The 15,725-nt window shown below is 44.8% G+C and overlaps 1 protein-coding gene across 7 annotated transcripts in view; it reads right to left on the bottom strand.

Annotated features, from left to right (window-relative positions):
* The window catches only part of LOC143127646 (uncharacterized), a 21,416-nt gene extending 6,215 nt beyond the window's left edge, over positions 1–15,201 (bottom strand). The window contains exons 1-7 of one of the 7 annotated variants that reach the window (XM_076289257.1): positions 14,865–15,201; positions 9,935–10,055; positions 7,211–7,328; positions 5,643–6,288; positions 5,333–5,394; positions 243–345; positions 1–10 (exon numbers count right to left, since the gene is read on the bottom strand). The exon at positions 1–10 is cut by the window's left edge and continues 76 nt beyond it. In XM_076289257.1, the coding sequence (XP_076145372.1) occupies positions 1–10; positions 243–345; positions 5,333–5,394; positions 5,643–6,089 (622 nt within the window). In that variant the 5' untranslated portion in view covers positions 6,090–6,288; positions 7,211–7,328; positions 9,935–10,055; positions 14,865–15,201. Of the gene's footprint in view, positions 11–242; positions 346–5,332; positions 5,395–5,642; positions 6,289–6,728; positions 6,836–7,210; positions 7,403–9,934; positions 10,056–10,569; positions 11,714–14,864 lie in introns of those variants that run through there. The other 6 variants (XM_076289258.1, XM_076289256.1, XM_076289259.1 and 3 more) reach the window with 6 other exon arrangements.
* Positions 15,202–15,725: the final 524 nt, after the last annotated feature.

Here is a 15,725-nt window from a genome sequence, read left to right on the forward strand (position 1 = left end):
GCTTTTTCACCTAAGGGAAAAAGGGGGCAATGAACATTCAGCTTTTGCACCAGGGCATAGATCTATTTATTGGTTTATCTTCTGGCTCATTCATCCATCAAAATAATAATCAATTCATTCATCAAAATACTTATCCATCTGTTCATTATTTTATTCATATATATGCATCCATTCTATACCTCATTCATCAATTCATCCATTAATGTGCTTGTTTCCTATAACCTCTCCCATCCCAGCCTCACCTCCTCTGACTCTGGTATGAGTTTGAGAAGCTCTCGAAGCGGCTCAGCCCCATACGCCTCACTGTTGCCATAGCGAATGTCTTCAATAATGGAGATGTTTGACCTGGAAAAGAAAACATGCGTCAAATCAACAGAACCGCGTCACCAGACAGGAGCACTTGATGTTATTCTCAGCTATTCCCTTCAGTCTGACAGTGAATTAGAAAAATACATAAGCTGGGCTGAGATGGTCACCATCCGCATAATAACCTTGTCATGATCAGTAATCAATGAACGCTTGGCAATCAATCAGCACTAAATACATCGGTCACTGTAAGCATGACCCTGTAACAGACTCTGTCTGATGAAGGGCTAACGCCCGAAACGTCACATTAAATTATTTATTTATTTATTTATTTATTTATTGGGAGCTATTGGTGTACCGAACTTTCTTCATTCATTCAGTATTGCCCTTTTCATCCAGCACCCAACTTTAACATTTGGATGTGCGTGCTTTATAGTTATTTTTCCTGTAACAAAGCAAACCTAATGCTGGTGTGCCCCTCCATGTTGGTGGTACGAGGCCATGTTTTTTAATAAATAGGCTAAACACCACAGATGAGCTCACCGCTATGGACCAAGAGCAGGGTCTACCAGGAGTCAAGACAACACCATGAGGTCAGCTGAGGCTGAAGATCAACAGCCCCCACTCTGGGCATCACCTCAACCTTGACCCTGAACATGAACTCAACAACAAACGAGTCTATCATCAACATCAACTGACATGATCTCCTCTCTGCAATATAATCTAAAAAACATGGATTCATTATACCAAGGCCGAACTGAGGTGGGTGTGTTCGCCATCGCTGTAGCAAATCCTCCAGCCTCAAGTCACAGTTCATCAAGATCAGCCCTCTCCCCCCTTGACAAACACACACACGCACAACTCTCTTGCATAATGCACACCCCATTTCATAATCACCACTCAAAAAACTTTGATTCCACTTTTTTTCCACTTTTTTCCATCGCCGTCGGGCTTCGCGGGGCAATTAAAAACAATCTGAACATCAAGCGGAAGCCCTCCAGTAGATAATCCATTTTACAGCAACAAAGGAGACGGGAGAGGGGGAGATTGGGTAAGAGTTGGGCCCTTTTCTCAGGGATTAAAAACGTAGAGGGGGCGTGCAGTAAAACCCCCAGCTTAGGCCTCCCTCACACAAAGGAAACCCTTATTCTCACTGGGTTTCCTTCATATTGACAACCTTTGATACTTGAGCTTTAAATTTTTTTATCAAAACCGCATACATCCAACTGATTGAGTGAGTGTAGGTGTGTGTGAGTGTATAGGTTTCTATACCTGTTAATGTGTATGTGAACATGTGAGAAACTGGTGATAAATAAAGTAATTTCAACTAAATCACAAGTTAACTGTTACTGCTATTACATCACAACTAATAATCATGTTAACTACTTTTCACCATTGGATTCACAGTTATGTAACCCCAGTACTGAGGAGCTAGTCAGACGATCCACCACAGAGCAACGTCACCAGCATTGCTAACAAACCCATGATTTGTGTTTTACATACACACGTCTTGTGACAAAACAATACATCCCAACTGGTCTAAATGAGGAATGCTGACCCCTAATGTCAACCAGGCCAGCACAAGAGCACCACACAAAACAGAACAACAAAAAAATGTCTGAGGAGGAGCGTTTTAAGCTGGGAATCAGGACAGACGCTGCAGTCTCCAGTCTCCTGCCCTACATGCCTGGCAGCCCAGGGAAAGCAGTTAGCTGAAGGCAAAGCTGTGGTAAATACGTGGCTTGTTTTCTGAAAAGAAGGCCGCCATTTTGATGCAGAAGCAGTTGCGGTTGCTTTTTAATCATATTTATCGAGGGACATGACCAAGACAAGGAAATCTGTCATGTGAAGGCACTGACTGAAAGAATTCCTACTGCCAGCACTGCATGGCAGTTAGTATATATATAAGTATATATACTCTTTTGATCCCGTGAGGGAAATTTGGTCTCTGCATTTATCTCAATCCATGAATTAGTGAAACACACACAGCACACAGTGTACACACAGTGAGGTGAAGCACACACTAATCCCGGTGCAGTGAGCTGCCTGCATCAACAGCAGCACTCGGGGAGCAGTGAGGGGTTAGGTGCCTTGCTCAAGGGCACTTCAGCCGTGCCTACTGGTCGGGGTTCGAACTGGCAACCCTCCGGTTACAGATCCGCAGTGCTAACCAGTAGACCACGGCTGCCCCACAGCGTCATGAAAAAATACTACTTGTCATAACAGCATAGGCTACAATGATTCTCACAGAAAATGACAACCAGAGCACTGCTTCAGATTATGAGTGAAGAATGATCACGAAAAATAAATAGAGGACATGTCACCCACATCAGTCTCCTACAAATATGCACAGTATTGTTTTGACAGCAGAAAACTCAATTTGCGAGGTGATAACGTACACACATTGATATACCCCACACCAGACATAAACAGATAAGATGGAGACATTCCATAACATCACTATTCTTAGTGGTGCATTTCACATCACATTTAATAATAAGCTTACAACGCTACATGAAACGGAAGTGTTTGCCGCTGTTGCCTTACAGGGCTAAACCAAATGAATGTTCCCCCTCACTGAGCTTTACTGAGAGAGAACGCTGCATTTGTGTATGGCCTAAATAGTTTCTCCAAGCTCAAGTATAAGTCAATAGAAATTGATTTTTGTCCTTGAGGATCATCCATACAGCTTGACTCGGCTGCTGCCCTGGCTTCCATGAAGAGATCTACAGCAAGTAGAGTACGATCAACTGATCAATACTGAATTAACTGGTCTGAATTCATACTAATATGCAATGCATTCCAAAGATTTATCTTACAAGGTTGAGGAATGTGTGCCTTGGGATAATAATATTGTGACACCTCATCTTGGTGAAAAAGCAAACAAACATTGACTTGAGAACATCATTATCAGCCCAACTGCAATGACCACACAGCTTCTTTTACAGGGTTCTATTCTCTTTTGGGCTGGACTCAATACACCCAAAAGCTTGGCTAACAGAGTGACCACACTAGACACAAAACCCCAATGCAGACCAATGTGAATGCAGACCTTGCCCTCAGGAGAGCACACGCATGCAGGATCAGTCTCTCGACACCAGGAGGTGGGTACAGACCGGATTAGCCTTGTACCGACCACTTGGACGAGGGCAGGCACGTTGCCGCATGGGTGAAAACTGTAATCGGTTACACAGCGGAGAACAATCTGTCTAGTGTTTCTGGTGGGCGCAAGCCAGCATGGGAGATTGAGCGTGAGTTTCCTCCTTTCAGCTAGGTGGTTGGTAGTGGAGTGTGCTCGTGGCTGGTGTAACAGGTGGACAGAGGGAGGTAGAGAGGAAGAAAGGAGAGAGAGAGGAGAGGAGAAGAGAGGAGGGGAGAGGAGAGGAGAAGAGAAGAGAACAGAGGAGGGGAGAGGAGAGGAGAGGAGAGGAGAAGAGAGGAGGGGAGAGGAGAGGAGAAGAGAAGAGAAGAGAGGAGGGGAGAGGAGAGGAGAGGAGAAGAGAGGAGGGGAGAGAAGAGAGGAGGGGAGAGGAGAGGAAAAGAGAGGAGGGGAGAGGAGAAGAGATGAGGGGAGAGGAGAGGAGAGAGTGAGGAGAGGAGAGGAGAGGAGAGAGAGAGACCCAAGGGAGCAGCACCCTTCCCCTCAGGTTCAGGTTTGTTTCACACTGGATGCATTCAATGTGTTTGTGACGGCTGCAGAGCATCTTGATTAACTCTGTCTGAACTGTTCATTAAAATCCATGAGAAAATCAAGACATTCCACTGTGGTCACACACACACACAACACATCTAGTGTGAAACAGACCGTAGACAATCTACCTCAAACACCAAATGTATATCTCAGCCTCAGGTACCACAGAAAGGGAGGACCTACAAACCACAGTCTGTCAACCACAACAGTAACTGCCTTCAATACTACAGACGACAACACCTTGTCACCGACACCAAGTCAGAGGACATTCCACATGTCTCAGGGTAGCAAGAGTTACCTTAGCACCCAACAAGGTACAAGATGGAGTAAAACACTTCTGACTGTAGCACTTCACCCTTCAAAAACGAGCATCTCACACCGACTGGAACTTCAACTATCTGTGAACTTTAGTCCACTGCGGCCTTCTGCCTGACCGTGATCTAAACCTCTCCAGACAATTCTCCACCCTTCACCCCTCCTCCACCACCCCACCCCCCTCCACCACCACCTCCACCACCCTCAGACTGGGGTACAGTGATGGCCACACAGGTGACATCTCTCACATTCCACAGCCCACACCTCCAGCCCATGGTGTGTTTACCCCCAACACCTGCCATGACGGTGCAGAACACGGCGAATCACGCACATGTCAGCACTGGACTGTACCAGTAAGCGTGCCTGTGGGGTGGGCCTCAGGACGAGCCTGGAGCCTTTTCCTGACCGCTCGAGCCCAGTGGATGCACTGTGAGATGATGGCAGCGGAATGGCTTGATTTTTATTGGTTCTCGAGCCTCAACTGTGACACGTGTCTCATGCGGGCAGTGTGAATGATATAACCTGTTAACGAGGGTGCTATAACGAAAATCTAGATGTTCTGCAGCCACTACACACACACACACACACACACACACACACACACACACACACACACACACACACACACACACACCACAGACCCAGTCTGACAAAGCAGTTATGCAATGGCAGCAGATTTTTTTTCTCGTATTGTAGAGATAGTCATGAACTCCTCTTTCCTTTGAGCTGGAGATTATTTTGCCTCATTAAGGTAAGTCACTTCAGGCAGCTGACAGAGTGGGAGAGGTTTTCCTCATCACATGGATGGACTTAGGGGAGAGATGCATCAAGCTTTTGCTAGGATGGTAGGCCATCAGGAGATCCATATACCTTGGGAAATCTGACTGTTGCTTCTTCAGGCTATCATTACTTGCCTGCAGAAGCGGTTTCTGTTAGTCAGCATAGGCTGGCTTCTCAGCAGCAGGGCAGGGTGACATTGAGGGATCACTGAGAGATCATATAGGATGGACTTGGACTTACTTTTTGAACTGCTTGAGGAAAATGCCCACGTTCATGCTCCTTTTGGAATCCAGGATATTGATCTACAACAAGGACAGAAAGGCAGAGGGATGAACCCTTCCAATATGGCCACCTCATTTTAAACAAAACACCCTGATGAAAAGACACAGGCACAAGTTATGTATCCCAAAAACTAAAAAAATATATGTTTTATCATTAAGAGTGCATTTGAATTTGGGATGGTCTCTCGTGTGTTTGGTTAGAAGAGGTCATGCAGGACAAAAATGTGTTTAAACTATTATAAGGAGTCTGCACACTATCCGGTGCTCACCTCCTCTTTGGTCTCTTTGAAGGAGGTGCCCCTGCCCCTTAGGCTGCCCCCGGCCTTGGCACGGGCAGCGGCCAGCGACTGCGCCTCCTCCTGCTGGCCGAAGAGCTCCTCGATGGTGCGCACGTCGATGCGGTACTCCTGGTCGCTGCCGCGGCCGATGGTCCACAGGTTGGGCTTGCCGCGCTCGTGCACCCTCTCCTCGGGGATGGGCTTCCAGAAGAAGCTCCGCACCCTCCGCTTCTTCTTCTGGTGCTGCTGCCCGAGGGCGGGGTGCCCCGGAGGGGGAGGAGGCGGAGGGGGCGGAGGGGGTCCGGCGGGTGGTGGGGGCGGCGGAGGGGCAAGAGCGGGTGGAGGCGGGGGAGAAGGAGACGCGGTCGGAGAGAGCGCGGCCTCCTCCGCGAACACCTCTCTCTCATTGGCTGGGGATATGGCACTCATCACAAGCATCACAAAGGTCGGTTGGCGGGGGGGACAGACGGCCGGTGGGACGGAAGAGTCACAGAGCCGTGACGGTGTTGGTCTCGGCGGTCAGGCGCGGTCATAACTGAGCGTCGAGCCTCATGCTGCGTCCAGGGTTAAGTCTTTGCACAGGCATGCAGTGTCAGAGTTCCAATACAGGTGTTAGAGGTGATCCACAAAGATTCCTCTGCAACAAGACAAATAAACACAATTTATCAAAAATGAAAATCACTTCAACATTTGCATCTAATATCACAATATGCAGAGAGTAGAAAACAGTGGATTTAGATTCAAATCAGTAGCCCAGCTTGAATGCAGGTTTAAGCCTGCTTGCTTGTGACTACTAACTGTGTGTGTTTTCCACAACCTTTGTCTGGCTTATACCAGCTAAATGGAAATACATGTAAGCATTCTGTAAGAAGATTGGATTTGGGATTTCATTAAAAGCCAAAACCAGACTTCAAACCAGATCTAGCTCTTTTGAAGTTGTTGCATTCATGGCAAAGTGGAATGAAAAGCATATATGATTAAGCTGCATTTGTGGGTGTTTCTTCTAGAGCTTCCTTTCATGTTCTGTTTGTGTTCTATAATTAACTGAATCCTAAGAGAGGACGAACACACACGCACACCCAAACACCTATAGAGGCCTCCCTCCAAGCAGGTCATGTGATTCATCCGCTTATTCAAACAAAAGCGTTGCATATCTGACTAATGCCAGGGCCACACCTTGAAGAGGGAAATAGGGACAGAGAGCAGAGAGGGATACAAACAGTTATTCAGCCATCCTAACGGCATTTGAATTTATTTATGAGCTGCGTTGTCCTCAACACAATCTGTGAGTGAGCATGCTCCATTCCGTGCATGTTCATGCAAGCACACACACACACACACACACACACACACACAGGCATGCATGTCTCATCTTTTATTTAAAACCAGGATGAATCTGGGGGCGATGATTATTTCTACCACGTAAGCAGAGCTTTCAAGGGATGGGGAGTAGTTGTCGTTATGTACGTGTATGTGTGTGTGTGTGTGTGTGTGTGTGTGTTCGTAGGTTTCAGAATACAATGGTAAATACCAACACCGTAAACAGCACACAAACATACTGTGACATAGCATGTGACATCCAGTCTGTGTCAGTGTGAGTATCTGAGGGCTATGGGTCTCTCCTCAGCTCAGCTTCACCATGGACACTGGAGCCGTCAGCTTTCCTTCTTCCAAGCTCTCCACATGACACACACAAACTTAGTAGGAACAGCTTATGAGAAAAACATCTTCCATTTTTGAAACCTGATATCCTGATGGGAATGTTAAATACACAACTAATTGGTCTTTCATTTGGGTTTCTCAATGACTTCATAATCTTACATAATGTCCGAGATGATGGTGTCAGAAGATATGGATAAGCACACACATGCACGCATACACACATATCCACTGACACAAACAAACACACAAACACACACACACCATAGAGTTTTGTGTAACCAGGCTAATGACTGGCCTGAGCTCCTCCACTTGGATAAACTGTACATAGAACCCATCAAACAGCTTCAGACCATTGCCAAAAATCTACATAGGGAAACCTGTTCATGTATTCAAGTGTGTATGTGTGTGAGAAAGTGTGTGGTGTTTTGGGATTAAGATGTGCCATTTAGAGTTACAAGTTGTCTCAAGAAGGAAGAAAGAAAAAAGTTATTTCTCTCTCTCTCTCTCTCTCTCTCCCTTGTTCTCTCCACAGACGTCGAGAGAAGACAAATCCTCTTACTGGTGTGGCAGGCCGCGCGGTGCCTGGAGAGCAGCTTGCACAAGAGCTGCGCAAAGACCCTCATGCAGTATTCACCAGCACACACCAGCCACCGGCGGAGACGCTCTTCAAACGGAACACACAAACACTCCGCAGGGGGCCCCCCACAAACAAGAGTTCCGTCCCCCACAACCCCGCACAATCACTCGCTTAAACGCTCTCTTCACTTCCTGTGTCAAAGGTCGGCCAGAGCCAAGGGAGGCACAGCTGGGAAGCCATTATGACAGCAATCGAGCCCACAGGCATCTTTGTTCTCGGGAAATGGGTCTCTTTTACTCTCAATTACACTCAGAAAGACAGCCCCGCTCAAGCAATTTCAGTAAAAGTTAGCGTGCAACACTACTAGTTGGAGGAACATAAACATATTCTGACAATCTGGGCTTCTATCCAACTCAATTCACATATTTTAAGCCCATTCATGAAAATTCAGCTGAAGAAAATTCAAGCTTGTGTGTGTTTCCATCCACTGTTTAATGCTAATCAGTGATGGACTCTCTCATAATCGAGGGAGGAGCTGTAAATAGTTGTGGGATCAAAATAAGGTTATTAGGGCAAATTTGAGGGAAACATCAAATAAAGTTAACGCAAATGTGAATTTATGTGAATAAACCTTCCCAACAATAGACGCATTACACCCTATGTGAATCAGGAGTTAATCGGAAGGAAACCCAATTATATTCTGCAACGTTTGACTTCAAGATGGATTTGATCAGATGGTTACATTTAAGTGTAGGTCCTCTACTTCATGAGGGGAGAAAAACTATATATAAACTATTTATCTGCATACCATGTCTTTATTCATGAAAACATAGTGTTTGTGTGAGGCTTTTATATGCGTCATCTTATCATATTAATTATCACTTTTATATTAAAAGGTGTGAAAGCTAGTGAGAACGTGACAAGGAGAGGGCTTCCATTGCCATTTACACTCCACAGAGATATTTCAGGAAGCTGCTGCATTTCATCATCCGTTTTCCACAGCCCCTGGCAGGGTGGGAGCTCTCCTGACGGGGGGGAAGATAGCTGGCTGCTGTGTGCCACCTTGGCAACAGCCAGGGCGTCAGTGGTCACTATGGAGATCACCGTGGCGCCAGCAACAAAGGGCACTTGTTTGAAAGGCCAGTGGTGAGGGGTGGTCCACACAACTAGAGCAGACTGAATTTGAAGAGAGGCTGCTAGGCCCCCTCTCCCATCCACCCTCTCAGTCCCACCCCTGCCCGGCCCATCTGCAAACTTGCGGCCCCAGCTCTAACCCCTCTCTTTCACTCTCTCTATCTCCAGCCCTCTAGCTCTCTTTTCTCGTTGTCTTTGAAAGGGAAGCCTCGATAAACAAAAGTGCTTTAAATGAAAAGCCCAGGGGATGACATCATCGGATCACTCATGTAAAAAAAAAAAAAAAGAAGCTAATTATGTACTCACAATGGGCTAAACAAACAAGGTGATTGGCCGTCTGGCTAATCGACCATAGTTCTACACCAATAAGAATCAAGCAGGTAGTGTGCTGGTTATGGGCTAGTGAGGATGACTGGGGCTGCCAGAAGCATGTCTGTTGTGTGGCCCGGGCCCTTCTGGTGTATGACAGCATCATTGTGGTCATGTCTGCTCGCTCCCTCAGCTGACCCAATTAAGCAGAACTCCACTGGACAGCACTGTGGGAGCTGACCCATATTCTGCCCCCACTTGTGGGAGTTTCTCTCTGGGTGTTTCAGTGTGAGAGAGCAGCGTGGAGAGATACAGAGAACGATAAAGGGTGGGAGAGAGAGATAGAGAGAGAGAGAGAGAGAGAGAGAGATGATGGGACAGAAAAAAGGCCATAAGCAAACACAGTGAAAGTAAGAGGAAAAGTGAAACATCTAAGAGTGGGGTTTTAATTTCATCCCTTCAAAGCACAGCATCTATTTGAAGCACGTATCACTTTGTCTAGTAAAAACAGAAGAACTCCTATTCCTACTGTCTACACACACACACACACACACACACACACACACACACACACCACAGAGAATATGAAGTCCCAACTCACCATGATACTGACACATGAGCCTCCGTTTACAGAAGCAACAAACAGCTCTTCCTTCAACATTAGCTGTGACGGAACCCAAAGATGACAAGGCATTCTTGCTAGGTTCCCCTTCAGTCTTGTACTACATTGGTAATACATTCTCTGGTTTGTCTGAGCTGTTACATGTGAAAATGCAGATAGTGCATGTGCATGTGCAAAAATACCAATTCCTTCACTGAGAAAGATCTAGATCTTCAAAATCCAAAGTGTAAGTATGTTTTCAAGTATACTCTTAACAATAATATCTTTAAAACATACACTGTTTCGTATAGACACTGTCTCACACACCAATCAATAAAATCAAACAATCAAATTCATGCACTGTATAAGAATCTATAAATCTATATACATACACAGAAATCTCTAAAGACACCAACAAAATATACATACTGTGTGGACACTAAATTGGAAACCTGACAGTCCTTTAGTAAACAAATATTTATATTTCCTTTAAGACGTTACACTATGTCTATTAAAGTCACAGTGAAAAGAAAAAGGCTGGGAGATGATGAGGGAATGATGCTGAAAGTGAAGTCTAAATGGAGAAGTACTGAGCCAGCCTTAAGCCACGGCTGTGGACACTAGCAAATATTTACCTTGTAAACACAAGCTGACCTCTCCTATGGGTGAGACAATGGCATAAGAACACAAGCCCACAGAGCCAGAGTGCACGTTGAACTCAACCGCATGTACACACACACACACACACACACACACACACACACACACACACACACACACACACACACACACACACACACACACACACACACACACACACACACACACACAAACACACAAACACACACACACACACGTGTACACACACAAACACACACACACACACCAAATACATGCAACCCATAACATATAAACATAATGCATACCGTGGCATTCATGGGTGATGAGGTCATAGTGGAATTATTGAGATCACATTGCAGATCACGTGATGGTAGATGGAAGATTCAAAATTGCAAAAATAACTTGACTAAATAGCAATGGTCCTGCCACAAGCAACAAGCTAAAATCACTTGGGACACAAATATAAATGCCTTCGTCACAACTATGCTGTGGCATATGTACGAGGCATAAACACTGTTTGGTGGAAATTAAGATCTGTTTTATTTTCTTAGTCTCAACAGGGCTCAGACCAGACCATTATGATATTTCATGAAGCTGTGTGATGTTCACTGGCAAGGCTACAACAGACCCCTCAAGTATATAATTATTACTCCCGGATAAATACATCTCTTGCCAAAATGAGAGGCCTTGAAGGATAAGCCATTTGGATAATCCTGAAACCACAAAGACTTATAATTTTCTACGATTCGCATAGAGGGATGTGACCATTAAAAAGGAATCTACCAATCCTTCTATAGCACTTAATAAGCAAATAGTTGGGGCCAGGAGGGACAAGGGATTTGTCAGCACATATTCAAGTAAATATATACTCCAGCAAACAGATATTTAAGTGATCGTGTCACTGGAATACTTTTCAAACAGCCCTCTGGGGTGGGTACACTTGGCCAGTGGGTTTAATGATATTTTCAAATGGGCTTTTAGAGTTGCAATGGCAACTCACTAGCTACAGCACTTCCTGTGATTCTTTCTCAACATGTGTGCTCTTAGCATTATGATTGAACCTCTTTACTATGCCAAGATCAAATCTGATCAGACATCTCTTTCTCCATCCACATTAACGGGAGAAGTTTTCGGTTTTAAAGGAGAAGTTCGGTGTGAAATTGACCTTAGCTGTACTGAAAGATGTTGCCGAGTACTTACATGTGTCCAATAGGCACCTTCGCTCACCCCCTAGCATTCCGAATTACGCCGTTTTTAGCCAAGTAGCTGTGGGGGGCATAGCGTAGCCTATGCAGCTAAATCGCTATTTTTACACAATTAAAAAGGTTCCAAGACCCTCAGAAGTCTACCAATGCAGTGTGGAGTTACTTGGAACCTTTTTAATGGTGTAAAAATAGCGATTTAGTTGCATAGGCTACGCTATGCCCCCACAGCTACTCGGCTAAAAACGGCGTAATTTGGAATGCTAGGGGGTGAGCGAAGGTGCCTATTGGACACATGTGAGTACTCGGCAACATCTTTCAGTACAGCTAAGGTCAATTTCACACCGAACTTCTCCTTTAAGATGACCATTTTAGGCAACGAGCGATCATATTAAATGATTCTTATGAGTCTGATTCTTTGGTAGAGGGTTGTGAAGACCATGATGGGGAGAATTGAGACACGACTGTACAGTCCATTTGCAAAATGGCATTTAGATAAGTTGTCTGTGTATAAATAAAATAGAAAAGGGGGCTAAGGGACTTTTTCTATACTGCCATCATCTACGCCACCTGTAGGTGTCATAGGCCCAAAAAGCCCAAGAAGCACCTTGAGAAAATGTTAATTGTTGATGATGCTATATAAATAAATAAAATGGAATTAAATGTGTAAATGAAAAACACACGGTTATATTCTGTGTTTGTGTTTGGTGTCACAGGCAAGGTGCACAACATCTGTGCACAGCACACACATCAGAAGAAAATCCTCTCAATCTAGAGTTCTCTAGACAAATTAGAACTGCCCTCAATCCTGTATGTCTTCACAATGGTTTCTTTCAGGAGCCCAGACTACGGCTCATAAACTTCAGTAAATCCTCTGGACTGTTCTCTGTCACTTAAAACCCTTATGAAACAGCATGTCTGGTGATTTATATGTGTAATAACATATTTTGCTGATTTTCCCAATACTGGCGTGCACAGGAACCAAAGCAGCTTTGACTACTGCCTGCCTGCCACATATCCACACAAACACACAAACAAACACACAAACACAAACACACACACACACACACACACACACACACACACAAAGCAACAAAACACACTCACATCCTTATGCCGCAGTACATCCCCTTGAAAAACAAACTTTAAGATCCTAGAATTGGCCAAAAGCCCTGCTGCGACAAACCAAAAGCTCACCATCTGGTTGTCATGGAAATGTAAAGTTTTGTTTGAGTGGGGAGGTGGCTCAGTGTGTGTGTGTGTGTGTGTGGTGTTTGTGTGTGTGTGTGTGTGTGTGTGTGTGTGTGTGTGTGTGGTGTGTCTGTGTGTGTGTGGTGGTGTGCATGGAGGTCTTTCTTATTTGAATAAGATAAACAACCATAAAAACTTTCAATGGCTGTTTTTTTTTCTTTCTTTTTTATAGAACTACCAGGATCTCTTTGGGGAGTCCCTCAAAACACTCCTCAACTAACGCACCTTTAGTACCAAGTAACTGGCTTAATTTACTTAAATTACTAAATGTCTTGATTTCAGACATTTAGCTTTTTTGGAGAAACATTGAAAAGAGAATCTTTAGGTAGGCTGTCTTCGTTTTTACATTATGTAGATATCTAAATCTTTTGTTTGTTTTAGGGCGAGACCTTTCCTGTGGAGAAAAGGTTGTGCTTAAGACGTCAGTGGTGACAGTAACTCTATCCCATTCTTCTGTTCCATGTGGGTCCCACACAAATCAATCAAGTTCTTATAGAACCTTTACAGCTTCACATGGCGTCGGGCATTTTTACGGTTAGCTTCGGTTCCCATGGTTATGCCGAGGGCCAATTGTATCCTTTTTAACCCAACTTGGGTACTTCTCATTGGGCCTGAAGCGGTGTGGCACTTGAATGCATGGCTGAGGTAGCCTATTCATACTGAGATGAGAAACGACATGAAAAGGCCAAAGGCGCCGCATCTAGGCAGAGAAACAATCCGGTTCATTCGGGCTCAGTTGTCGTACGCTCTGGCAGGTCAGAGGCCACAGGATGACAAGAAGTCTCAGCACCGGCAAACTGAGAGCATGCAGTGCGTTCATGTGCGTGCAAAACGTAAATAAACGGGCTGGTAAAATTGGTAAATAAAATGTGATTGAACTTGTTGTGCAATGTTACTTTGCAACACAACTGGTTGTGCTTGAATGCTCGTGGCAATAGGTTTGCATAGGTTTGCATAGGTTAGGCCTACTAGCTTACAGATAATTCTCCAGTAAAGCAATGCTGACAGTGTTGTCAGTGACAGTGTACAAGACCAACAGCATCATTGCCCAGCAACATTGCTCGAAAAGTTGCCTTGTGGATCATCATAGAACACCTATAGCCAATATTTATCTTGGGGTTGTTACATTGCAAACTTAGAACAGAAAATACGTGAGCAGTGATTATTGTTTTCACTTTCAATATGTTGCTTTCCTGAACAAGTTACCTGCACTCAGTAGTCATCACATAATTTGAGAAGAGCGTTTGCTGTCTGTTTGCCTAATGAAGTAACTCGATCTGTCTTTTTCTGGAAAACGAAAAGTTTTTTTTTTATCACCAAGAGCTGAAGCGACGCCAAGCGCTGACGCATTTCACATCGTTTCCATGCCACTGCACGCGCGGTCTATCGGCGAGCTTGATGCCTCTGCAGCAGCTGTGTTGTGTGGTTCACCACCCTTGGTAAACACACCACAGCCTCTCAACGAAGACGATAGGACCGAATTTCTTCTGACAGTTTCCCCACACATCCTATTTTTCGCATATCTACAGTTTTTTTCCATAAAACACTGCCTTCTTTTTCTGCCAACATCTAAAAATGACTCCTGAAGCATCCGAGAAAAGCACTAGTAGGCTACAAGAACAGACTGATGCTGTTACTTAACAACCTAGCCATGGGCTATAACAGGTGCCAGTTTCTCCTTACGTTACATTCGGGACTTGTTTGAAGCCGAGGGGTATTATAATGTGTCAAATTCACGAAAATCGTTCTAAGACAGTTGCGTTCTTAATTTAACGGCATTTTCTTATCTCGAGTGCCCACAGAAATGGTAATGAACATTTATGTGAAATATCATCGTTGAAATGGGATCTACTCACCATGAGTAAAATTCAGCCAAGCAAATAGAATCCCGTATGCCTCCTCTTAGTGTATCAGATTGCAGTGATTTCTTAGCTTTTTGGGAAATGGACAGATCTGTATCCACGGTCTACAACAGGAGGATTCTCCACTCACACACTCACTCTCACACACATACCATGTACGAACTACTTCTACGGTCTCGGGGATCACCACCGAGCCAACCTTAGAGTAACGCGGGTGGGGTTTAAGCGCGTGCGCACAGCGTTTAGGAAGGGTTCAGGTGTTGGCACCTCCACCCCCATCACGCGCCGAGCGGACTCTGCGAGCAACTGCCATTCTCTACCCCTGAATAATAAAATGTCTGGAGGGTTTCGGTTTGTTATTTACTAAGCCTAAGTCCCAGATCGAGTGCCAGCAGCACACTGCTTATTGGTAAACCCAGATAAACAAAGTTCAATTAACACAACTCTGTGCGCGTGTGTGCGCCAGATAACAGGACCTGTAACTCCCTAACTGGCAATGGTGCCGATCCCCTAAGGGCGCCCCACAGCAAACATAGATCTCTGGGGCTATTATGGCGCTCTACGGGTCACGGGGAGAAGATATAAGAGGGTCAAAGCCGGTGCTGTACTAGACGGCACTAGAAAGGTTTCATACTTTTATTCTGGAGCATTTTAACAGAATGAAAATGGCCACATTATTTCTGTTCTGTGCCATTACATAAAATACGTTACACAGGACAATCAACATTGTTGTCTGTAAAAATTAAATAAATAAATAAATAAATAAATAACTTCACTTCTGTGCAGGGTAGGAATTTCACGGCGGCCATGACGGCCATGGCCGTCGTAGCCCCTTGCATTGGCCGTGAAGCCCGT

This window comes from Alosa pseudoharengus, unplaced genomic scaffold, assembly GCF_046254945.1.
Source record: "Alosa pseudoharengus isolate Yale_2024_CS ecotype anadromous, Long Island Sound unplaced genomic scaffold, YU_APseudo_1.1 YU_APseudo_1.1_scf_17, whole genome shotgun sequence".
Lineage (NCBI taxonomy): Eukaryota > Metazoa > Chordata > Actinopteri > Clupeiformes > Clupeidae > Alosa > Alosa pseudoharengus.